The sequence below is a fragment of the Pongo abelii genome, chromosome 8 (genome assembly GCF_028885655.2).
Source record: "Pongo abelii isolate AG06213 chromosome 8, NHGRI_mPonAbe1-v2.0_pri, whole genome shotgun sequence".
NCBI lineage: Eukaryota > Metazoa > Chordata > Mammalia > Primates > Hominidae > Pongo > Pongo abelii.
Window position 1 is genome coordinate 97,662,395 of NC_071993.2, and position 25,438 is coordinate 97,687,832.

Genomic DNA, 25,438 nt, shown 5'->3' on the forward strand with positions numbered 1-25,438 from the left:
AAGATGTTGACTGCAATAGAGAATAGCGTGCTTTGACATCAACAGATCTGAATGGGTAAAAAGACCCTCGTCTTGGGGTAGTTCTCTTTTGAAGTCCTAGAGTCAGTCACACACAAACGCCCTCTTCCCGGTAAGTCCATTGTAAACAACGGAATGGACTTTAGGGAAAGGAAAGGAAAACGTGTTCTTTAAGACTCTTTAAATAGCGTTTTCACCCATTAGCAGAATTCTCTGATTCATGAGCAGCGCTAAGTAGATACTGTGTGCGTGCATTTTGAATGAATTCATTTCTACACTATTTTATAGGAGTATTGAATAGTTGGGAATTGGAACCCCTCCAGGGGGAACCAAACATTGTCATTCAGAAGAAGACAAAGAGGGATTGAAATGAAGCTGTTGATTTCAACACACAAATTCTGGTGGTAGTTGAAAGCAAAGCAAGTAAGTTTCTCCGAATCCCTAGTCAACTGGAGGTAGAGACGGACTGCGCAGGTTAACTACAGCTCCCAGCATGCCTGAGGGGCGGGCTCAGCGGCTGCGCAGACTGGCGCGCGCGGGCGGTCATGGGACTTCAGCATGGCGGTGTTTGCAGATTTGGACCTGCGAGCGGGTTCTGACCTGAAGGTTCTGCGCGGACTTGTGGAAACAGCCGCTCACCGTGAGTTGCCCTGGCTTCGCGCCTGCTCAACCTCATGCCACCCAGACCATCGGGCCACACTCCGGAGGAACTATTTCCTGATGGGTCTCGGTCAGGTCTCCCAGAGTCTCTGGGATGTCCCTGGAGGCTGATGCCCGCCGAGGTGTTGGTCTGATTCCTAGCGCGGGAAACTCGAAGGTTCTGGGGGTTGTTATCTGGTTCAGCTACTTTCCTGCAATGAGGGAACTGAGGCCCAACGAGGGCGAGGGATTTGCGTAGGGGCCTACAGCTGATAGATGACAGAAGCCGGAGCTGGACTCCAAGGGTACAATCTTCTAAGCTTCTAAGTTACTATCAGCCCTTCCTGACTCTCACGACAGTATCTAAACAAATGCTGGAATTTGGGGCACGGACGGGAAGCGCCGTGGAGGCTTGGAGAAGGAGGAGGATGTGGGAGTGTTGGAACAATACTATCTAGACAGAGAGAGGGTAGGTGGGGGCAGAGGACATAGACGGCGGAGTGGAGGTGGAGGAGGAGGCTAGCATGGCCCAAATCGGAAGGGAAGCGAAAGCCTTGAGAGACGAGAACCTGTTTTAACTATTGGAGTTAGTCATGGGTTCTGTATTCCGTAGACTGTAAAGTGTGGGAATAGAGAGATCAAAAAGAATCAAGAGGTTCGTGCAGTAACATCTCCTCAGACAGTTTTCAGCTCATTGTGAGTTCTGTTTACTGATACTGTTCAGAGGTGGTGCTAGAAATGACAACCACTTCTTGGCAAAGTGAATCACACCACTTTTTTATTGTCCTCTTTATGAAGTATCCGTGGCGAAATGACTGTCCCTTTCCACTGCTGCCACTAAATGAACGTTACCTCTGTGGTACTTTGCTCATCAGCACGAAGAGGAAAGTAGACATGATGATCTGGGCCATTTAGCGCTAATGTTCTTTGATCCTGTAAAATAAGTTTTCCTGGGTGTAGTTCGTCGCAATTATTACCTCCTCAATGAGGCTTTTCCTGATTCCATCCCATTTTTGAATAAATCATGAGCTTCTTAAGAGAATTGCCATGTCTTATCCTTTTATTTACTGTGCTTAACACGTTCATTCTGCAAGCACCAGTACATGGCAGTTACTCAGTTAATGCTTGTGGAATAAACTGAACACATTAAAAAAATTAATACAAAAAAAGTTAATAATGATTTCTTTAGAGAATTTCCCCCAGTTTAAAATACACTTGAAAGAGATGTGGTAATATAGGTACATTGTTAGTGGTTGTTTATAAATTAAATGGAATTCATGGCATATGACAAAGTTGCCTCAACTTACAAGTCAAAGACAAGGGACTGCTCTGCTATTTCATGAGTCTGAAATAAATAGTGGACATTTGCAAAGAATAGGGAAGACAGAGCCCTGGTTCTTAGTTTCTGATGTGGTATAAGAAACCAATAATAAGCTTCAGAAATATACTGTGTAAATTAAAATACCCTAAAGCCTGATTGGGGAAGTAAGTACTCCTAAGCTGCCAGATGAGGAGTAGTCTAGGAAAAAGTTTTGTGGAGAAACAGATCCTAGTTGACATTTCTGTAGAACGGTAGGGACGTTGTTTAGTAGCCAAAAGGATATCCTAAATGGATATAACAAGGAAGTTTAGAGCAGATTTGGGAGTGTGGTAAAGAAGAATAGGGAGGAGGTGTGGCTGGTTGATTTGACTAACTGAGTGCAAGGTGAAGCCCAAGATACAGGCATACTTGTGATTTTTTTGTTTTTAAGGGTAACTCTTCAGGGAGCCTTTTGTGACCCCTACTCCAGGTTTCACTGTGCTATGTACTTCCATAGAATCCTTACTTATAAAAAACATGTATTTATGTACAATGACTTGCTTAATTGCCTTATTTGCCTTAGTTCTCCAACAGACTAGGCTGTAAATTTCTTGTGGAGAAGGATTATATTATTTATCCTGTATGCTCAACACCAGTTTAGGGCTTGTCAAGTAATGGATGCTCAGTAAATATTTGAGGGAGGAAGGGAAGAAGGAAGTTGGACAAACTGTTGAGAGTTTGGCATTGATATGTATTTTAATATTAATATCCTTTCATCCCCATTGGTATTTTTAAAAATTAAAGATGGGAGTCATGATTTAGATTTTATTTTTGGTAGCCCAAATGTCCAGAACAGTGCTAACTGATGAGGATAATAAAGCAAGCCCTTGACCTCAAGGAGCTCCCAGTCTGTCGATGGTGTGCAGCTTAAAATGGGAAGTGGTCAGTGGTGTGAGGGAGTTATCATTCCATTTCTCCTTAGAAAAGGGGTCTCTGAAGGAAGTAGAAGGATAAAAAGCAAAAGAAATGAACGAGAATAAAAGTGACAGTGATAAAGTAGGAACTTGATGGGATAAAAATGAATACAGGGACATGAAAGAGAATGACATTTGAAAAGAAGAAGCACAAAGTTAAGAGTTTTTAGTATCATTTTAATAATAATTCATAATGGTTAAACAAAGACCTGTGTGCCAGGCACTGTTCTCAAACACCTCATGTGTATTATGTCATTTAAATTTCATGACAGGTGTATGAAGTAAGTGTTGTTATTTTCACCATTTGACAGATGAGGAACCTGAAACTTCATGTTAAGTAACTTGTAAGTGGTAGTGCGTAGACTTTAAATCAGGCAGACCGATACTAGAGTTCACATTCATAACCACTCCTCAAATGGCCTCCTACTCTTGACATCTAGAGTCAGGATGGACCTGTATTACAGGAAGGAGAGGTTGTTATATTTAACAAAAGTGTTCAATTTTTCTTTTTCAGTTGGCTATTCAGTTGTTGCTATCAATCATATCGTTGACTTTAAGGAAAAGAAACAGGTAAAATAATATTTCTAAAGTTAATAAGTTCATAAATAAGTATTTGTAATTCTGTTTATATTGGTAATTTGGAAGCTACAGATTAGAATATTTCTTAAATGCACCCCTTTGTGCACTATTACTTTTCTATTTTATATGTTAACAGTTGAGCTGATGCATATTTATACAAACAATGAAGATTTTTGTGAGGTACTATGACATAGTGTTCAGGATTCTTAAAGTTGATTTGAAATTAAGTTACTTTCACTATTCAAAAAGTGCATTGTTACTGGCTGGACAGTAATCAAAATATTTAGTCCTTTTTATTTTATTGTCATGGGCTTATTAACTACTTTCTCTCTTAAACATTACTAATAAGTATGTATATTTCTCTTTAGGCCAACAACTGTATCCTTTAGATTGTTTCAGTCTAAAAATTAGTTTTCATTCTTCCTATTCACTGATGTTTACAGTTGCTTCTCTATTTAGCTTTCTTTTTGAAAATAATTTTAAAAAGTTTTTTTGAATACCAGAAATCACCTTGCTTTCTTTTAAAAAAAATGCATGTCTTTTTCTGAGAACCCCTCGTAGTTTTTCCATTATGCCTTGTGCTATTAATGGATACAATCTGCGGTAACTATTTATTGTTTGTTGTAGGAAATTGAAAAACCGGTAGCTGTTTCTGAACTCTTCACAACTTTGCCAATTGTACAGGTAGGTGTTTTGTTGTTTAAGAAACATAATATCTATTCAGTTAAAAGGTACCTAATTATTGTGCTATTCTCTAGCTTGAGCTGCACCTTACTCTGAGTACCAGTCTTACGTTTTCCTCAAGGCTCAGCTCTTCAGGAAACATTCTTTTACTATCGATTCAGTACTGCTTTGATGATCTTCTTTCCTGAAGTCCTACAACTTTTAAATTATCTCATTATGTAGTTTAAGATAGATACATCTCTTTCTGTGGCTGTATTGTAAATTCCTAGAGAACAAGGACTGGGTTTTATTGATCTTCACTATCCCTTATAGCCAGTACCTTTTAATGAATACTTTCCGCTGGTAAAAAGGAAAATCAATTATTGTCTTTTGTGCTTTTTTGACATCATGTTTTTTTTAAATAGGGAAAATCAAGACCAATTAAAATTTTAACTAGATTAACAATTATTGTCTCGGATCCATCTCACTGCAATGTTTTGGTAAGTTAATTATTTTTCTTCTCTCCTTTTGGCCTTGTAAGTTGTATTGATTTATGTCGAACAATGTTGCATTTTGTCTTCCCCATTTTACATTTTCCCTCGCCCCCCCCAAACCATGACACCTGCCGGCTCTCCTTGTCCGCAGAATTCACACAGTGTAATATGTCTGTTCTACTTACTCATGGCACATGTGTCATGATACCACAATTAAAGAATCCTTTGGCAACTGTTATTCATTGAACTCACGTGCACCAGACTTAAGGTGGGTGCTGGGGGGGTATTGCCATGAATAATAGCACAATCCTTGAACTTATGAAGCCTAAAGTTTAATTGGCAAGACAGGCACTGAACAAATAATAATTACAAATGTAAGGAATGTTCCAAGGTAGGGAAGTGGTAAATAAAGGATGCTCCGGTAGTATGTAACCTGAGTAAGTTGATATTCAAGCTGCGAGACAGAAGAGTCAGTAAATGTTATATAGGTGACAAGCAGGGAGCTAGTGTTCCCAGATAGGATGGATTATGCATAGGTCCTGAAGCTCAAGAAAACATGGTATTTTCTGGGAAGTGAAACAAAACAATAGGGCTAAGCCTAGCGAGCCAGTTACGTGGCATGAGGTTAAAGATATACACTTGGGTGAGGATTCCAAGAGCAGTTAAAACCTTGAAGGTTTTAACTAAGGGAGTGAAATGAGGTTTGAATTACAGAGAATGGATTAGAGGGAGTTAAGGAGGGACTTAAGAGTCATCCAGGCGGGAGAATTGATGGGATTTATTGGTTAATTGGATGTAGGATGATTACTCCCTAGGTGGCCTGAGCAGCCAGGTAGGTAATGGTACCATTTCTTGAGATGGACCATACAAACAAGCAGGTTTGGGGGCATCCTGATGAGTTACTGTGAGAGTTTCAAAAGAGCCCGTCAAAAAAGATGCGCACGGTGGCTCATGCCTGTAATCCCAACATTTTGGGAGGCCTAGGCAGGCAGGTCACTTGAGGTCAGGAGTTCAAGACCAGCCTGGTGAACGTGGTGAAACCCCATCTCTACTAAAAATCCAAAAATTAGCAGGGCGTGGTCGTGGGCACCTGTAATCACAGCTACTCAAGTGTCTGAGGTAGGAGAATCACTTGAGTCAGAGAGGCAGAGGTTGCAGTGAGATCACACCAGTGTACTCTAGCCTGGGCAACAGAGCCAGACTTCATTTCAAAAAAAAAAAGATGTGGCCTTCAGAAGAGTGATCCCAATTACAGATGGTGCTTTGGAAGTGGTCACCTGCAGTGAGTAATAGAAATCACGGGAATGGATAAGACTCCCTGACCAGAGTGCATTGTGGGAAGAAGAGGTTTAGTACAGAGTCCTAAGGAACTTCACTATTTGATGGTATAAAAGAGGATGAGCTAGGATTGGAGACTGAGAAGGGACTACCCTAGAAGTAGAAGGACAGCAAGCAAAGGGAAAACAGAAAAGGAGGAATGAAAGGTCTGCAGGGTCAGTATACCTGTGTAGTCAAGCAGAAAGGCAAAAAAAAAAAAAAAGTCTGTCAGATTTATTGATGTGACAGTCCTTGGCTGCCTAAGCAAAAATCATTTCAATGGATGTAATAGGGATGTGAAAAAATACAGACTGTGCTGCTGACTTTGCTTAAGAAATTTGACTCCATAGGAGAATGGGAGGCATAGGGTGGTTGGTGGATAAGAATCTGCTGCATAAAGAGATTTTGTTTCTTAAATGAGAGAGGTTTGGGTATGCCTACTATCAGGGGAGAGAGACAGTGAGATTCCCTGAGAAGGTGAACTGTTTTATCTTTAGCTGGGATGGACAGCTCCATCATATAATGGAAGTAATTAAGGAAAGACCCCCTTTATAACAGTTACTATTGCTAAAGAAATTCTGAAAAGCCAATTTTTGGTGTCTTATACACCTGCAAGGCAGCATTCTGGTTCCTTAGGCCCAAGTAGACATAAATGGAGCTGACTTTTGATAGGTTGTAAAGACTTTCATTTACTCTTGTTACCATGAACATCTTGGTGGTTCGTTTTTGTCTCCTTCACAAGTGGGAGTGGGCAGGTGAAGGAGAGCGGATCCCAGATCCTGGCTATTTCTAAGACCTGGACCCTGCCCTATCTCAGCACAAGTCTGCCTAGCAGGCCCTCTTACCTGCTCAAGCACAGCACCTGCTGCTTCTCTTATACCCTCCTAAATTTTATTATACTTTTTCTTTTTACAAAATAAGATACTGCAAAATTTTAGAAGATGCCAACAAGCAGAGAAGAAATACCACACTTTATTCCATAATTCAGAGATTGTATGTTTGTGTATAATTATATTTTTTTCTAGTCTTTTCATATACAGACTCACACAATTTAGGTTTGAGATGATATTTTCTTTCTTCTTCGTTTTTGTTTTGTTTTGTTTTGAGATGAGGTCTCACTTTGTTGTCCAGGCTTGAGTGCAGTGGCATGAACGCGGATCACTGCAGCCTCAACCTATGGGACTCAAGAGACCTTTCTGCCTCAGGCCCCCAAAGTGTCTGGGACATAAGTGTGTACCACCACACCCAGCTAATTTTTAAATTTTTTTGCAGTGATGGAGTCTCACAATGTTTCCCAGGCTAGTCTCAAACTCCTGGGCTCAGGCAGTCCCTCACATCGGCCTCCCAAAGTGCTGGGTTTATAGGCATAAGCCATCATACCTAGCGTAATTTGATTTTTACATCTCAAACACAATGTTTGGTACATGGTTAAAGTATAACAAATGTAGGAAGGAAGGAGGAGAATGATTGGTGAGATGGATATTTGTATCTAAATTCTCATGTGCTTAGGTCTTTTCTGCCAACATACAAAGCAAAGCAGAAATGTCAATAGTATATTAGAAGTGTTCCATGATTGAAATATAAGTGTGAGTCAGTCACTAGACAGAATTTCATGTGTACGGATTTTTTTATTGTATGATAACATTCTTTTTGTATTCCTAGAGAGCAACTTCTTCAAGGGCCCGGCTCTATGATGTTGTTGCAGTTTTTCCAAAGACAGAAAAGCTTTTTCATGTGAGTAACAGATAAGTAAAAGAAAGTAGTATTTATATGTTATATAAGAAGTCTGATGTTCTGACTTTGTAGATGACCTGTTTTCACTCATCTGGAAACTTTTAGGATTTGTTATTTATACTTGGAGTTTCTAGAACCCCATAAGGGTATATATAACCGGCATTTGTGTTTTTTTGTTTTGTTTTGTTTTGTTTTTTTCATCCTGCTAACCTTTGATGGGCTCAGTTTGAAAGAGCCCGTTTTCTTCTGTTTCTTTATCTCTGCTTCATTCATTCAAAACTTCTCTTAGCTAAGTGTTGATCCATCTCTTTCTAGCTCTAAAATAACTTCAGTTTCTGCCCTTACCATTTGCTGCTCCTTGGGAGGGAAAGGAGCAAGGTTCTATTGTAGCATGAAAGTTTCTACCTCTGTTTCGGCTTCCTCCTTTGCATGCTCTGAGGTATAGCCCATATGCCAGCATGATTGTCTAAGCTTTTAGTCTTTCAGAAATTCTTCAAAATCAGCCATTTGCTAGTATAATCCCTCTTCTTATCTTGAGAGCCTTTATGAATTGAATTTCTTTTGTACTTGTAAAATTGCCATTTCATTGCCTTTGCAGAAGGGAAAGGAGCTTAACATGTATGCTTGTTTGTCACCTTGAGACAGAACACCCTGGGCATTTTAAATGATTACATTAGGGAAAAAACAATTGTAATGCATTTTACTGTATAAAATGAGGTATAGCTACTTTTAGAAAGTTCGAAAGTTGCCTTTATCTAGGTTCACTAGTGTCCATCTGCCAAAAGTATAAAATGAGGTATAGCTACTTTTAGAAACTTCTGAAAGTTGCCTTTTTCTAGGTTCACTAAAATGTCCGTCTGCCAAAAATACAACCACCAAAGGTACTACTCTTTGATTTTTTTTTAAAGACTAGTCAAGTGTCCTGTTGAGAAGAGGGGAAAGAGTAGAACAAGGAGTTCAATCTGTGACTGTGAATAGTCAATTAAGATAACTGACTGTGAACAGTCAATTAAGATAACTGACTGTGAACAGTCAATTAAGATAACTGACTGTGAACAGTCAATTAAAATAACTGACTACCTTCAGACCAGCCTGGTCTTTGAGGTTTTAATGTTGCATCAGTTTTTTTTGTAAGCAAAATTCGACTAAAATTGCAGAAAGATGTTTTTCCTAGATGTATCCAGTAGATGGAGCCATTGACTAAGTATGTTAATGTGTGTGGTAAACATAAATAGTTTTCAAGACATACTATCAATTCTTAATTATTTATATTAACAAAGGGAAACCGCACAAATTATTTATGGGTGCCTACTCTTTTTGTTGTTGTTGTTACTTCCTTTAAAAAATGCAATTGTAGGCCGTGCACAGTGGCTCGTGCCTGTAATCCTAGCACTTTGGGAGGCCAAGGCGGGTGGATCACTTGAGGTCAGGAGTTCAAGACCAGCCTGGCCAATGTGGTGAAACCCCATCCCTACTAAAAATACAAAAATTATCCAGGCGTGGTGGCATGCGCTGTAATCCCAGCTACTCGGGAGGCTGAGGCACGAGAATTGCTTGAACCCAGGAGGCAGAGGTTACAGTGAGTTGAGACTGCACCACTGCACTCCAGCCTGGGCAACAGAGTAAGACTGTCTAAAAAAAAATTTTTTTTAGTGCAATTATAGATACTCTCAAGAATTTTGTTTTAGTTAAAGGGGTAAGTAGAAGCAAATGATTTTTAGTCATAAAAGACACCTGTAGAACTTTTTAAAATCAGGCACATTCAGCCCTCGCCACCGGAAACTCTGGTCCAGTAGATTTGGGGTTGATTCTGGGTATCTGTTTTTTCATGTTCTGTAAGAAAGTATAATTCAGTGCCGAAACCACTAGTGTTTAATATAAGGAAGACCATGGGCATTTCCAAATTTGTTAAACAACCAACAGCAACTTAGTTTGCTCATTAAATAATAGCAACTCAGGTGTGATTTAGAATAAAAGTTGCTAATGTACCAAGTATTTTGTTGTACATTTGGTTTCTGGATTAATTTTGAAGATCATGCAACTTACATTTCCATATCCCTTTACTGATGATTAGAGAAACAAAAGAAGGTATACATTTGTAAAACCTTTCAAAAACTTTTACATATTTATTTCCTTTAACTTTTACAACAATCCTGTAGGATAATTGGGACAGATATTTATTACTATCCTCATTTTATAGAGGAGAAAATTGAGATTCAGGCTGAGTGATTTGCTCTAAATCTCCCAGCAAGTGTGTTCTAAAGATAGGACTTTGGGTTTTAGACTATATTGTAATTTCATATAATAGTTTTACTTGTTTATCTTACTGTTTTTCTCAGACTTAAAGTTTGAATTTGCTGAACACATGCTTGATGATAGTAGATGGGCCTGTCAAAAATACTGTGGAAGATGGAAGAAAGCACAAAGTATTGACTTTACACATATACTCAAAAGTTATATGAAAATGCAGTTTTAAAAATTGGAACATCTTCTTCTTCTCTATCCAAATGTTACCCATTCCTTAAGATTAAATTGAAATTAGAGTTCTCCTTGTTTTCTATAGGAAATCAATTTTAAAAGACATCTTTCTTTTAAAGCTTTGATAGGTATATCATGGTTTGGAATCAGGTCAAATGCAAGCAGTTTGTGTCTTAAGTTACATTCTATAAGTGATTTTGTTTGTTTTGTTTGTAAGTTGATTATCTAGAATTCTAACAGGTATCTATCTCTATAGGTACGGTATTTTAAAACTAAGTTAGGTCTCCAAGATGAGTCATCAAGCATACACACACACACAGACACGTTTATGTCAATAGTAGTATAAAATCTAACCACCTTAAATAGCATCATTTCCATGGGACATAACATACCATTATATTTTCTACTCAGAGTATCTGGAAGATGTCTCATAGAAACTCCTTCTCCATAGCTACTTAAGGAGATAAGGCAGAGATTAAAGATTTTGAGGGGGTCCATTGGTTAGGGGTCCTTGGGATGGGGGACAACGTGGAATATGACACAGAGAGTTGCATAGAAGCTTCTGGAGCTTCTGGACCAATTCCCATTTAGGATTTAAAGCAGCTGAGCAGGTTGAGGAGAATTCAGGTTATTTAGTCCAGTGGTCTCTAACCTGCTTTGATTGTGCACCCTATCAGTTTAAAAAATTTTTGAGCCTGCTTCCAAATATATATATTGCTTATAAATTATTTGCATCTCTCATTATGCCAGTGTGCCTTAGAAAAACTACATACACACAAAACAGATCTTAAGATAGTGAATTAAAAAGTAAATGGGCCAGACGTGGTGGTTCACGCCTGTAATCCTAGCACTTTGGGAGGCCGAGGCAGGCGGATCATGAGGTCAGGAGAAGGAGGCCATCCTGGCTAACACGGTGAAACCCCGACTCCACTAAAAATACAAAAAATTAGCTAGGCGTGGTGGTGGGCACCTGTAGTCCCAGCTACTCAGGAGGCTAAGGCAGGAGAATGGCATGAACCCAGGAGGCGGAGCTTGCAGTGAGCCGAGATCGCGCCACTGTACTCCAACCTCGGTAACAGAGCGAGACTCCGTCTCAAAAAAAAAGTAAATGGTGGCTGGATCCAGTGCCTTGTGCCTGTAATTCCAGCACTTTGGGAAGCCGAGGCAGGGTGACCACTTGAGGCCAGGAGTTTAAGACCAGCCTGGGCAACATAGTGAGACCCTGTCTCTATTTTTAAAAAATAAAAGTAAATGGAAATAAAAGTTTTATTTTCTTCCTGCTCCTGAAATTCATGCCTTTCTTTTACAGAGGACTGTTGTAGTATCTTGAGGAAGGGGGTGTCCTAGTGTTAGTTGGAGTATGGTCTGGCTCCACTGGCTTTAGAATTACCTGGGATATTTATTAAAATGCAGATCATTAGGCCATACTTAATGAATCAATGGAGGTAGGGCCTGGTTGTCTCCATTTTCGATACATTCTTTAGGGGAGTTTTATGCACATTAAAGTTGAGCACCACTGTTGATGGGCATCTCTCTTTTTCCTTGGTAAGCCTGATTGTCTCTTCATAATTTATCAACCTGATATCTTTGAAAGGGATTCAGGGAGGAATATGAACCCCTACAGTGCTATTCCTTTTGTGCCATAGAGGCAAAGATGTGTATATATGTGTGCATTTTTATGGGAATACGCTTTCTTTAAATTGTCATAGGAGTCTCTGGCCAAAAAAAAAAATTGGTATGGACAACTGATGTGAATTAATATGTGACCTACTAGTTTTCAGAGAAAACCATTATAAGATTCTTAACTCCAAGGCTCTATTGGACCTAATTTAATCTTTTAAAATGATATAGAAAGCATTTCATTGCAGTGTGAACATTAACTCTTATTTTGTGGTTATCTAAAAGTATTGATTGAACATTTTGGTTAATAGAAAACTAAATAACAAATTAATTTAGTTTGGGGCATTCTAAGATTGAAGTGTCAGAGGGAGCCATGTGGAGCTGTCCCTTGTAACTAAAAGTTTATTATAATGCATGTATTTGCACGTACTTCAACCAACATAGAGCCATTGTTTAATTGGCCACTCATATAGGAGAAGGGAAGAAAGGAACAATATGTAAGTAAAAAGTAACCTAATTTAGCTTTATTCTGGGGAGAATGTTTAACAGGCTTTTAAAGAATTAATCAGCTTTTTAAACTGAAGAAATAATCTACATTCACGATGATTAATTTAAACAGTACAAAGGTACTGAAAAGTATGCCTTACTTCCACCTAAAATTCCTTCCCCGTTTCTTCCAGAAGCAACCACTAGTAATAGTTTTTGTGTATCTTTTTAGAAATATTATTTACCTCATCTTTTTTTCCTTTGTTCTCCCCTTTCTCCCTTCCTCTTTCCTTCCTACCTAACACCATGCTTCTTTTACCTTACAGTTTCTTAGACGTTGTTCCATAATATCCATTAGAGATGTACATCATTTCCTTTAATGAGTTGGCATATTCCATCATATAAAGGGATCATAATTTATTTAAGTAAAATCGAGGGATGTTTAATTGTGTCTAGTCTTTCATGATTGGTATTGCAATGACTGTCATTGTACTAATGTCCCCTGAGCCTTTGTAGGGTATATAGCTACGTAATATATTTTTAGAGTCTCTACACTTATAGAGACTTCTCTACAGGAGACTCCACTTACACCTACTACATACCTATAAGTAGAATTGTTGGTGTGTGCATTTAAAATTTTGGTAGCCATTGCTAAAATGCTTTTGAAGACCTTATACTGATTTAAAGACCTTGTGAGTGCCTGTTTATTCATTCTCATGTCAGCAAGGTAGTACCAAACTTTTTTATCTTTGCCAGTATGATAGATAAAAAATGGTGAACAGAGCTGAATTTGTTTCAGCTGTCATTCAGAGCTTTTCTTCATCCACTCTTATTAAATTTTCAATGACTCTTTTATGAGTTGGACAGCTATGGCAGTTGGGATGGGGCAGATTCTTTATGAGCCAAGTATTTCTGCCAAAACAACATTGCTTCCCAGGCTTACTAAGTTACTATGACTGTCTTAAAGCTAGCCAGCCTCTGATCTCTACTTCCTAAAGCCCTGGGCTTGGAGTAGCAATGACTGAAGTGGGGATTCTGAAGAAAAAGGGCAAGATATGAAATTCCTGTCATTGCTGAAGGTTGGCACCAATCCTACAGGTCATTATTACTCCCTCTTCTCCACTCTTCCTTACTCTGCCCTTTCCCCTGGTACGTGCCACTGATGTTGTTTGTCAGTGTAGCCATCCTGGAAGTTTGAATTTGTCTGTCAGGCCTGTACACACTAGCATTGTCAGTAAGCTTTGTTTTTAATGTAATACATAACAGCCAAATATTTTTATCACTATAAATCAAATAATGGCAAAATCAGAGCCAGGTATGTTTCTTCCAGCAGTGTCTTCTGGCTTGCCCTCTACGCTAGTAACCTTTTCCCAGCTTCATTTTTCTTCCCTGATTTTCGATTTATCCTGATTTTCTTATCTGTTTATTTTATCTTGTATGTGGTTTTTATAAGGAGTTTCAAATCTCTTTGAGAAGAAAATGCAGAGTATTACTCAACAAGTCATAGCAAAAATTAAAACAATGGAAAGGGAAATTAAAAGTTGAGAAAATGAATTCATTATCATTTGCTTTATAATAGCTCTGCTTTAACTATTTATGTAGATTCCTTCTATTAGTATTTGAACATATGTCTTGAGGTGCTGTGTTCATATTTCTTTAGCTACTCAGTAGACTTGATAGGAGCCACAGCCCTGGGACAATTCTTGGCACAGAGTTGCTCAATAAATAGTTTGTGGGATAAATGGACCATGCATACATTCTATTTGGCTTATTTTTTTCTTCGATTTTAGAGTAGTCAGTTTCTTCTTTCTGCAACAGTCTGAAGTAACCTTCCAGAAACAGCCTCACTCCGCAACCCATCCTTATGTAGAAGACCATATATGAGTTAGAGAGTCTCCAGGCCCTATCTTTTGAGAAAGTCTATGGACATATTCCGCTTTTGCTGGATTACAGTTAAACCATTTAAACCAAACCTAAAAGAGTGGCAAAACAGTTGACTATGTAAAAGTTCAGATGTATTTCAACACAGAACCATCAAAACACCTATGGAGTGAACCATACTTTGTATCGAGTTTGCCCCTATCTCCCATTCTTACTTGTGCCAATTTTCCTTTTGGCCTTACCTATTTTTTTCTTCTTTACAGATTGCTTGTACACATTTAGATGTAGATTTAGTCTGCATAACTGTAACAGAGAAACTACCATTTTACTTCAAAAGACCTCCTATTAATGTGGTAAGTGTTATACTTTCCATTCTGTATTTGAATCTTAGAAACTTACATTAGCAAATTGGAAAAGAAGCAGAAGAAATCAGTGTTCTTAGAAGGAAAAACAAAGGCTAGGGAATAGGAGGCAGTGTTAGAAAAGAGAATTTTCATTTTGAAAGCTGAACAAAGGTAGAAAGAAAGTTTAAAATTAAAAATATCCAGTTAATTATTAAGATGTTTTTAAAAGGCCATAGAACCCAAAATTTATAAAGGCTATTTCTTAAGAGGATAGCTAATAATCATGGGTACTTATAACCTGAACATCAATTGTTAAGGGAACAGGGCAGTCAAAAAAGAAGAGGAAGGGAAAAAATAAAAAGCAGAGGATCCTTGAGGCACCAGCAAGCTAAAGAGAGTCAAGAGGGAACAGGGCATGGCGTCACATAGACGTGGTCTATGCAAAATTAAAATCTGTGTTGAAGCATGCTTATTCACAAGGAGCCCAGAGTTACTTTTATATTAACCTAATAGGATGGCCATGTGTTCAGAAAACTTTTTTGTTTCTCCCTCTGCTATAGAATTTTTCTCATTCCCCTTCTACATAGTTTTCTCTTGTTTTCCCATACCCTTCATCTTCCATATGTCATGCCTTCTTCTAAGTCTTAATTTCCTCCCATTTCCATCATAAGGTAATATTATTTCACACCAGTAACTATTTTAGTAGCATAAGGTCAGCACAGCTGTTAACTATTGGCTTTGCCAATCAGATCCTAGGAAGAGTTGAGATGCTATTTTAGAATAGTGGCTTCCAAAACCCTACTTGGTCTCCTGTTCTCAAAAACTGGTATCTAAGGAGAAAAAAACAGTTTAGCAAATACAGTCCAAATTACATATCCAATCCTATCAGAATCAGAAGATTAATTTTTTTAAGAAGTTTTTCAAAGGATAATTCCCGTGCTCTTTTGCCTCTGTAGAATCATAACTTTCTCAATTTTAATTCTCTTTGGTGCTAAGGAATTGGCTTGAGAATTAGTGGGAGACAATAAGAGGAGAAAATGGAAAATTGGTATGTGAAAATTCAATGTGGCAAAAATTATTATCATTATTATTATTATTATTATTATTATTATTATTATTATTATTAGAGACAGGGTCTCACTCTGTTGCCCAAGCTAGAGTGCAGTGGCATGATCATAGCTCACTGCAGCTTTAACCTCCTGGAGTCAAGTGATCTTCCTACCTCAGCCTCCTGAGTAATTGCGACTACAGGTGCATGCCACCACACCTGGCTAATTTTTTTATGTTTTGTAAAGTTGGGGTCTCACCGTGTTTCCCAGGCTGGTCTCAAACTCCTGGGCTCAAGCAGTCCTCCCACCTCAGTCTCCCAAAGTGCTCAGCTTACAGGCATGAGCCACCATGCCTGACCCACCCAATGGGGAAAGGTTTAAGTTAGCTTATGTTCTACCCCTAAAAATATGCTACTCAAACTAAAAATATATAATCATATATTTCAAGGGAAAAACATAAAAGCTCTTGTTGGGTAAATTTTTTTTTTTTTTTTTTTTTTTTTGAGACGGAGTCTTGCTTGGTCACCCGGGCTGAAGTACAGTGGCACGATCTTGGCTCACTTCCACCTCCGCCTCCCTGGTTCAAGCAATTCTCCTGCCCTAGCCTCCCGAGTAGCTTGGATTACAGGCGCACGCCACCATGTCCGGCTAATTTTTGTATTTCTTTTTAGTAGAGATGGGGTTTCACCATGTTGGCCAGGCTGGTCTCAAATTCCTAACCTTGTGATCCGCCCGCCTCAGCCTCCCCAAATGCTGGGATTACAGGCGTGAGCCACCACACCCGGCCTAGGGTAAATACTGGCAGTGCTAGTGAACATAACAATATTGGCTGAGCTCAAATCATTGGTTCCTTGTGTTGTTGCCAGTACTTATAAATAAATAAGTAAACAGTGAAAAACCCCTGAATCACCACATTTTCGAGTTGGAAATCTATGTTGTGCAACAGCTCATTTATCAAATGTGGGGAAATGAAAAACTACAAGAAGTCATTCAGTTCTGTAGTCACACAGGGTTAGGAAAGTTCTGATTGGTTGTCTGTCAAGATCTCTGATGTGCCCCAGGTACCTATGATAAAAGCCACAAATTAATACAGTACTCAAGGTTATGACAGTCTTGTTGGCCTCACATATTGTTTCTCTCCAGAGGTAGCAATCTCTGTCTTTAGAAGTTTGCCTAACCTTTTTACCAGCCTCAAACTGCCAATACAGTTTCTGTGGAAGTAGCACCCCCAGAGTTGGGCACTATAGACACTCAGCAAATTGCTAGTGAACTTACAACTTTTTCACCTTTTTCTTCACCTTAATGAACTAGGAAGGTCATTTTCTAGATGGCTTTGCCTGAATAAGCCCACATACGATACTGTGACCTTGGCTGGGAGGAGCTAGCATGTGATGCTAAGGCCAAGTCCATGGAATGGACAGCAATGCACAACAGATAATTCCTCATGTCTCATGACAATGGTAAGATTCCCAGTGGCTGCTTTGGTGAGAGCTTTTAATTGGGGTTCTTAGGAACTTGTATTATTGTTTAAACCAGAGTGTGAGCTCCTAGAGAACACCAGCTGTGTCATGGTCCTTTTTTAAGTACTCCACTATCTTGCCTGTAATGAGTCCTCCTTACAGTTCGTTGAGTGAATAAGTACATGTTGAACTTAGCATAGCAGGGTACAGCATAGGGGACCCGGCCAAATTCTGCTCGTTGTTAGTCACTAGCTGGATGTACACATTCAGCAGGAAGTATATACAGTGAGGGAAGTGGGGCAGTGAGGCAACATGAGGAGGACAGTGGCACTCGAGACAGTGACACCAGGACACCCCATCCCCTGATTCCATTGGGAAGTTCAGGAAAGCTCCTTTTGTTTGATGGGCATTTTCGGCTTAATTCCTACATTTTTCAATTTAAGAATTCTGAAAAGTAAAAAATTTTGTCAAGTGAGAGGAATATGCAGTTTAACATGGTGTCTGCTTTAAAAAAAAATCTGGTGTGAACATTTTGCATATGTTGTTTAATAAAAACTAGATGATGGAGTGGAAAGAAAGGCTGCACAAGATTATTTTTAGTCTTCATCTAGTAAAGGAGTAGGCTGCACTGTGAGTTGGTCAGGAAGCAGAAGCGTCCCTGTTAATTTATTCACCTATTTTTTATTAGAGAAAGTTGGAAACATACAGATGTCCAGCTTGTTGTTCAGAGTGAATAATAGTTGTGGTATAGGTATGTATGTATTATTTGTAACATAATATCCAGTCTGGCTGTGGAGCTGTTTGTCTACATGAAGTATGAAAATGTGTACATTCTGACAGCACAGTCTTGGTCCTTGCATGTTCCCTTGGCTTTGAGGATAAACTTGTTTTTGGCCTTGAGAAGTTCATAGATTGGCTTTAAAAGGATCACTTTATAAGGATTACCTTTTTTTTTTTTTGAGACAGAGTCTCCCTCTGTCACCCAGGCTGGAGTGCAGTGGTGTGATCTCGGCTCACTGCAGCCTCCGCCTCCTCGGTTCAAGCGATTCTCCTGTCTCAGCCTCCCAAGTAGCTGGGATTGCAGATGTCTACCACCACACCTGGCTAATTTTTTTTTTTTTTTTTTAGTAGAGTTGTGATTTCATCATGTTGGCCAGGCTGGTTTTGAACTCCTGACCTCAAGTGATCCACCCGCCTCGGCCAGGATTACTTTAAGCACAGATCTTAATTTTGTTACCATTTGGGCCCTTTTCTTTGGTTGTGGTGAAAAGCAGTATTAAGAAAGGTAAATCATTCATCTTTTACCAATAGGCCAGATGCCATGTGAGAATCATCAGCTTGGAAGGTTGGGATTGTGAAGAAGGGCCCAGGAGCTCTATAGCATACCAAACACTCCATTTGTGTACTTTGCAGCTCTTTTCCCTTTTGTCATCTTCACTGCATGCTTAGGGCACCATAATTTCAATTATGCAATTTCCTCTAAAATCTCCCACAAACCTCTTCTGGAGTCTAAGTACCTTGTCATCGCATTTCTGTCATGTGATAGATGTGTTTCTAAAAAATTGGATCGCACTCATTTTCTTGAATAATCACATGACTTCAGATTATTTAGCATTTTATGACATAAGCAGTTTTGATAGCTGCTTTGGCCCAGCAGCTTTGGGATGGGGTAGATGTTAATTATCTCCATATGCAGGTAATACAGTAGAATCTTAGGTAGTTCATGGTTCACACAGTTAAATGACTCTCTCAAGGGGTTGACTAGGGATTTGTACTCAAGCTTTGATTCCAAATCTACTGTCATTTCCTACTGGGAAATACTTTTTAAAGTTACTTTACAGCAGAACTCTTTGTTAAGCACAGAGTAATTTCATATTTTAAAACGTGAGCTTTATGAATTCAGGTTGTGAGAAGAAGGATGTTATGTTCTTAAGGCAACACGTATCTCTTTACTTTCCCTTTGATTTTTTTACAATGTTATTTCCATTTCAATGTTATTGTCACTTAACAATGACTTCAAGCTTATTGAGTTATTTTAAGGGATCTTATATTTTTACACTCTCTCTGATGTTTTCCCCTCAGTCCTTCCTTTAACCCTAATCCATTTCTGTCTTCATGGTCTGATTAATCCCCACTGAGAGATGTTTAGTAAGTAATATCTAAAGCAGTGAGGTAGTTCCATGAATCATGCTATAAATACTTGATTTGGATGTGAGTGTTCTGTAAACTTTGTTTTATCACACATGAATCTAATGTGTTAAGTACTTGTCCATTCAGTGCCAGCAAATTGTGCCAGTATTAAAAATTTCTGTGGAAAAAAAAAACACACAAACAACACCAGAAACAAAGTTAAAAGACAGATGACAAACTGATGGAAAATTTTCACTCATGTCACAGACAAAATGCTTATTCCCTTAACACATAAAGACCAAAGAGTGCCTAGAAATTAATGTTAAAAAAAAAAAGATGAGCAATACCAAAAAATGGATTAAGAATATGAAAAAGGCATTTCACAGTAAAGGAAATGCAAACAGGCCTTAGACATATGAAAAGATGATTAAATTTATCATAGTAAGAGATTTCACATTAAAATCACCTATGTGATTAGAGATACATTCTGTTGTAAGGCTGCAGGAAAGCAGACATTCTCATACTTTGCTCGTAACTGTGTAAATGGGAACAATCCCTATGCGGAGAGTGGGTAATTTGGCAACAACTATTCAAATTACAAATACGTTTACTGATTTAAACAACAGTTTTAAACTGTATGATCTCACAGTTCTGAAGCCTACAAGTCTGAAATCAAGGTGTCAGCATGGTCTTGTTCCCTCTGAAATCTATAGGACCACCTTCCTTGCCTCTTTTTAGCTTTTGGTGATTTTCTGGCAATCTTTGGTAATCCTGGGCTTGCAGCTACATAACTCCAGTCTCTGCCTTTATCTTCAGTGTGTTCTCCATTTGTCTCTATGTCTTCACATGGCCATCGTCTTATAAGGACACCAGTCATATTGGATTAGGGGCCTACCCTATTCCAATCTGACTTCATCTTAACTAATTACATCTACAGTGATCCTATTTCCAAATGTAAGATTACATTCTGAGGTACTGAGGTTTAGGGCTTCAACATATCTTTTGTGGATGAGGACACAGTTCAATCCATTATGCCTAGCATAATGGATTATGCTAGTGTTATTCTACAGATACACTGAAACAACCCAAAGGCTATCAGTAGAGGTTTGGTTAAATACATGCTATACCTCTACAATATGATACTCTGCAACTGTAAAACAGAGGAAGTTATGAGCTGACTTGGAAAAGCTTTCATGTCAGGACAAGAATGCGGCAGACTGCCTTTTGGATAAGAAAGAAAAACAGTATCTCTTCATATTTGCTTATAGTTCTATGAAGAAACTCTGGAAGAAGACACAAGAAATTAATAAAAGTGATTATTGGAGGAAGAGATAGGGCAGATAGGATTGGAGGTGCAGGTAGTACTTTTTATTGTTTCCTTATGTCGCTTTGTGAGTCGTGTGGACAAATTACTTATCTTAAACACTGAAAGGGTTTCATTCCTTTGAATTGAATAAAGAACTAATTTTTATGAAATTAACAGGGAATCAGTATATTCTCCCAGTAATCAGCTCCTTATTTTCTTCTTGTCTTTCTCTAAGGCTTTGCTTAATACTTGGAATTTTAGTGCCAGTGTTATCTTGATTCAGCTGTCACACACCTGTCCTTAGTAGCATCTTTATGACCGTTATTTCTCATTAGTAAAGAAATCTGATCATCCACCCATGCCAGAACCTTTGGTCAGACATGAGAACAAAAGCTAATCAGGCAGGCACTGTTAGGAAGAGGCTGTTATGAACAATCATTTGATGAGCTTTAGGCAATTTGCATCAAAATGGTCTTACAGCAAGATCCCAGGTAATGAATCTGTATTTTATCCATCTAAAAATTTAAAATAAGATGCTATGAAAGAAACATTCACAACCTTCAATAGCACATTATTTTTAATTTTTCTTTTTCAAGAATTCCTATAGCAGTTTTAAAGTGAACTTGATTAATGTACCAAGATGAAAATCAGAACTTTTTCCTTAAAAAATAATTATGCTGATAATATCCTTTTTTCCCCCCTCCCCCCGCAAAAGTTGTTTTTATTTTGATTTGGTCCCTACAAGGGTCTAGAAATCTAGATTCAGTCAATTAGGAATATTTCAAGATCTAACCATCCAACTCTATATATCATTCACCTCTTTCATTTATTTCCCCTCTTCATCATCCTATTGCCTTGTATTATAGTTCCACAACTAGAAGGATAAGGAAAAGAAATACAGGTCAGCCTCTTCAGCTAATTAGTAGTTTTGGTAAAATATATAGCCAAGGAGATGGCTGACAATATGGCTAAAAGGGATGTTTTTACTTATCTGTGGCTTTTGGTTAGCCAGGTGCATCGAGGTTCCTTTGATGATGGATCATCTATAATGAACAACGTTATCACAGGACATCTTCTCCATAAGCTGCTATTTATTCACTCAAAATATAAATATATTATACACTTTTTATGTAAAAGGCAGTCTAGCTCTCAAGAAGCGTACAAGCTTGGCAGAGAGAATGAGATACACTTTCAACTAGGACAGAAATACTATGTTAACAAATGTCATTCCCAGAAATAATCAACACAGGTGAAAGAATTAGAGATGGGGAAAAGTCAAAAAATGAGAGAGGGGAAGGTTGCAGTGTGGAAAATAGCATTTAAATTCTAATCAAACTAGAATCAGACATATAGGAAAATCTAAAATAAAATCTGGGAGCCTTGAAGCCAGAGGAAGAATTAAGGAAATCTGTGTTCAGGAGAGAAAAGCAGAAGGGGCCTTCAAATACAACTGAATTAAATCAAGATGGACTGCCAGTTCTAGAAAAAGACAAGTTTCTCCATTCCTGTAAATGCTCAGGAGTAAACCCCAGTAGTCACAGCTGGGCCAGTCCCAACTCATACTCTGGGCAATCGAAACTCATTTGCCAAGCAGAGGCTTGGACCATACTGCCTAGAACATGCCTACCATTCTTTCTTTATTCATTTGAAAGAGTACTGCCACTCAAGTGGCTTTTGCAATTGAGAGTCTTATTATCATCTCTATGCTGAAAATCCTTCAGATGTTTTCTCCATTAGGAATAATCCTCATCACCAGCTCTAAAGGCCTGCACAGTTGGCCCTTCCCATCCTCTTTAGCCTGTCTTCCTCATTATTTTTCTCCAGCATTTGACCTTCCCTATGTGCTGCCATGCTGCAACCTTGAAGACTTTTGCATGCTCTGACCGCCCTCTGAAAGTGCACCTTCCTCTACTATTTAACTGCTTAATTTCTTCCTCAACCCCGTCCAAACTTCTTGATAGCACTTAACACAGTTGAAGTTTTATATTTTTGTGTGGTTATTGATCATCTCCCCCACTAAAATGTAAGCTTTTAGAAGGGAGGAACCATCTCAGCTTTTGCACATAGTGGGCTTAAAACATCTTTTGTGAATGGATGCAGACATTTAGGTGCTCATTAGGAAAGCTGAACAGTATGGTGGTTAATTTCAATCTCATTTCCACTCATCTACTTACCTGTGGATCCCTATGTAGTAAGAGTACATTAAATAAAGAAGTTTCTTTTTCTCATGAAAAAAGCCAAGCTTGTATGGTGAGCTGGGCAAAATCTTCAAGGGCAGTTCCATCTTTTCTGCTGTGCGGCTATAAGCCCAGTGAAAAATCAGGGGCTTTATTACTAAAGAAAAAGGAGAGGACAGATATCTGGGCAATTAGCAGTCTTTGCAGTAATGCTTTATAAAGGTATTGTAGTAAGGATTAAATATTATATATAAGACTCTCTTAGCATATAGTCAGCACTCAATTAACTATGGCTGCTATTCTCTTTTCAACATATAGGTAATAAATTACTTACCTGAAAGACCTTCCCACCCTTGGTTCTTTGGGCTTTTTTCAGCTCTTCATTTCTTTGTCTCTTTGTGCGTTCATAGGTCAGATTACTTGGTTTACTATGTTTGCAAACAGTTTACTCTAAATGTAGGGAGTAGATTTCTGTTTTCCTTTGATAGTTCATGGAGTAATAGCCCCTCTCTCACCCCATTGGGACTTCGTTCTTCTTAGCCTCTTTATAATTCCTGTTTATGTAAAGTCAGCTTCCCCACAGCCAAGTTAAACTCTTTTGATCAAGTAGAGCCATGGATTTATTTTCTTCTCCTTATGGGTGGTGCCATTTGAGTGTTAATCTGTCTTTCATAAAGCTGTACCTTGACATGTAAGGGGTGAGTGGTAGGGAGTGAGGAAGGATGTGAAGAGAGAATCAGTGAAAATGAAGTAGGCCAGTGCATGCTTATCTCTGACAGTTTTCCTTATTTCCTGTGAAGGCAATTGACCGAGGCCTGGCTTTTGAACTTGTCTATAGCCCTGCTATCAAAGACTCCACAATGAGAAGGTATACAATTTCCAATGCCCTCAATTTGATGCAAATCTGCAAAGGAAAGGTATGATTCTATAATTTTAGGATGTTTTTCGCATCTGGCAGTTTATTATTAGTAGTACACTGGAATTGTCAAACTGACTCCTTTTCCTTAAAGCAGAATGTTCTCATAGCATTAGGAATAAATTCTTCCATTTCAGTGAGCTCTGCAAGTTTTAAGGGAAAGAAAAATACCAAGGGAAGAATAATGTAAGGGAGAAAAAGATGTGTTGGAAGCCATATCTTTTGATAAAAATTTGCAGTTTACATACTGTGAAAGAAAAGTCTAGAATAACAGTTGTCCTCACTGAGTTGAATTAAGATATGTGACCTTTTCATCTTGTTTTTTAAACTTAATTCATCTTTACTAAGATCTGTTAGGAAAACATATTTTGTTTTTTATTACAGATTGCCTTTAGTTTGACATGAAGTCTTTCATTTTTTTCACCTTAATTATTTACCATATCTTTAAAAGAAGTTGGTATTTGAGCCTTAAATGTTAAAATATGATTACTGGCTATTTATATTATGAAACTCCTTTTTTTGCATTTATCTAAGATTAATATTAATCACTTTCTATTTTGTAGAATGTAATTATATCTAGTGCTGCAGAAAGGGTAAGTCTAGCATGAAGTACTTTGTTTTCATCTTTCAGGTTATAAAACTTTGCAGTTTCTAGGGGATAAATTAAAATAGTAAATGAATATTTGTTGCATTTTTTTCTATTTTAACTGCATTCGCTCATTGTAATTGCTAAATAGTAAAATTTATCCCCACTTTCTTTAGGCTTCAACTTTTGTTTATATAATTAGTTTTTCTTTTATACTGTTACAAAATGCCTTTCAAGCTTCTCTTATATTTTCAAAAGCTATAAAACCTATCAAAATTATAAGGACTTAAATTTATGTAATTTTTTTATTTTTGGATACTTAAATATTCCATTAATTAGCTATATGTCATTGAAATGTTATAAATAATTTTCACATATCTACTCTTTGTTCATTTCATTTCAGCCTTTAGAAATAAGAGGGCCATATGATGTGGCAAACCTGTATCCTTTTCTGAGTAAAAAGTTGTTGACGTTGTCTTTCAGGAAATTTTGAATTTGAGGTCATATTATAGTTGAACATGTATTTTTCTCAACCTTTTACTGTAAGTTTACCAATTAAAAACTTCAAAAATAAATTATATAACATTATAGAGAGCTTTATGCTTCTGTTTTTTAATTAATCGTGAGATTGAAAAGAGGGAATGAGGGACTTCATATGATAAAAGCTTAGAGTTAAATGAGTCTTTTCTCAGATGCATGTTCCAGTTGGACTAAGAACTGCTGTTGAATTAATTAGCCTCTCAAGATGACCAGGTTAGCTGGCACTTTCTGTTGTGTTTGTGTTAGTCTCGTGTTCTTGGCTGACTCTGGGTTGAAATCTTTAATGCTCCCGCAAGAGGCTTGCTGTTTGGGCTCTCTGAAAGTGATGCCAAGGCTGCGGTTTCCACCAACTGCCGAGCAGCGCTTCTCCATGGAGGTAAGCAAGTTCTTCCAGTACAAACTGAATGGTCATGTTAAAAGCAAGTCATTTTTACAGCCATACCTATTTTTATTGCCCTACCCTACAGAGTTCCTTTGGGGTCGTCTTTTCGCAACCTGTTCTAACCACAGTCATCAGTGTTTTCTCACCCTCACTTCAGGCTTTACTTTCTAAAGTTTGTAGAATGAATATAGTTTTCATTACAGAAATGAGTATTGAATAGTTCCTCCAGCTATACATGTGTGCTCCTGCCCACATTTTGATAGGCTTCTAATCTCCCTTCCTTCTTCTTCCTCACCAGAGGGCCATGCTTTCCCTGTTGAAAATCTCTGTTTTAGAGAACTGATATGTTAAAAATATATGTTAAA

The 25,438-nt window shown here is 38.1% G+C and overlaps 1 protein-coding gene across 3 annotated transcripts in view; it reads left to right on the forward strand.

Moving 5' to 3' along the window:
* The first annotated feature begins 521 nt into the window (after positions 1-521).
* The window catches only part of RPP30 (ribonuclease P/MRP subunit p30), a 33,353-nt gene continuing 8,436 nt past the window's right edge, over positions 522-25,438 (forward strand). Inside the window, exons 1-10 of one of the 3 annotated variants that reach the window (XM_054521754.2) lie at positions 522-658; positions 3,446-3,501; positions 4,138-4,194; positions 4,599-4,673; positions 7,647-7,718; positions 14,447-14,536; positions 23,450-23,566; positions 24,129-24,158; positions 24,555-24,592; positions 24,988-25,067. In XM_054521754.2, the coding sequence (XP_054377729.1) occupies positions 577-658; positions 3,446-3,501; positions 4,138-4,194; positions 4,599-4,673; positions 7,647-7,718; positions 14,447-14,536; positions 23,450-23,566; positions 24,129-24,158; positions 24,555-24,592; positions 24,988-25,067 (697 nt within the window). In that variant the 5' untranslated portion in view covers positions 522-576. 3 annotated transcript variants of the gene reach the window in all.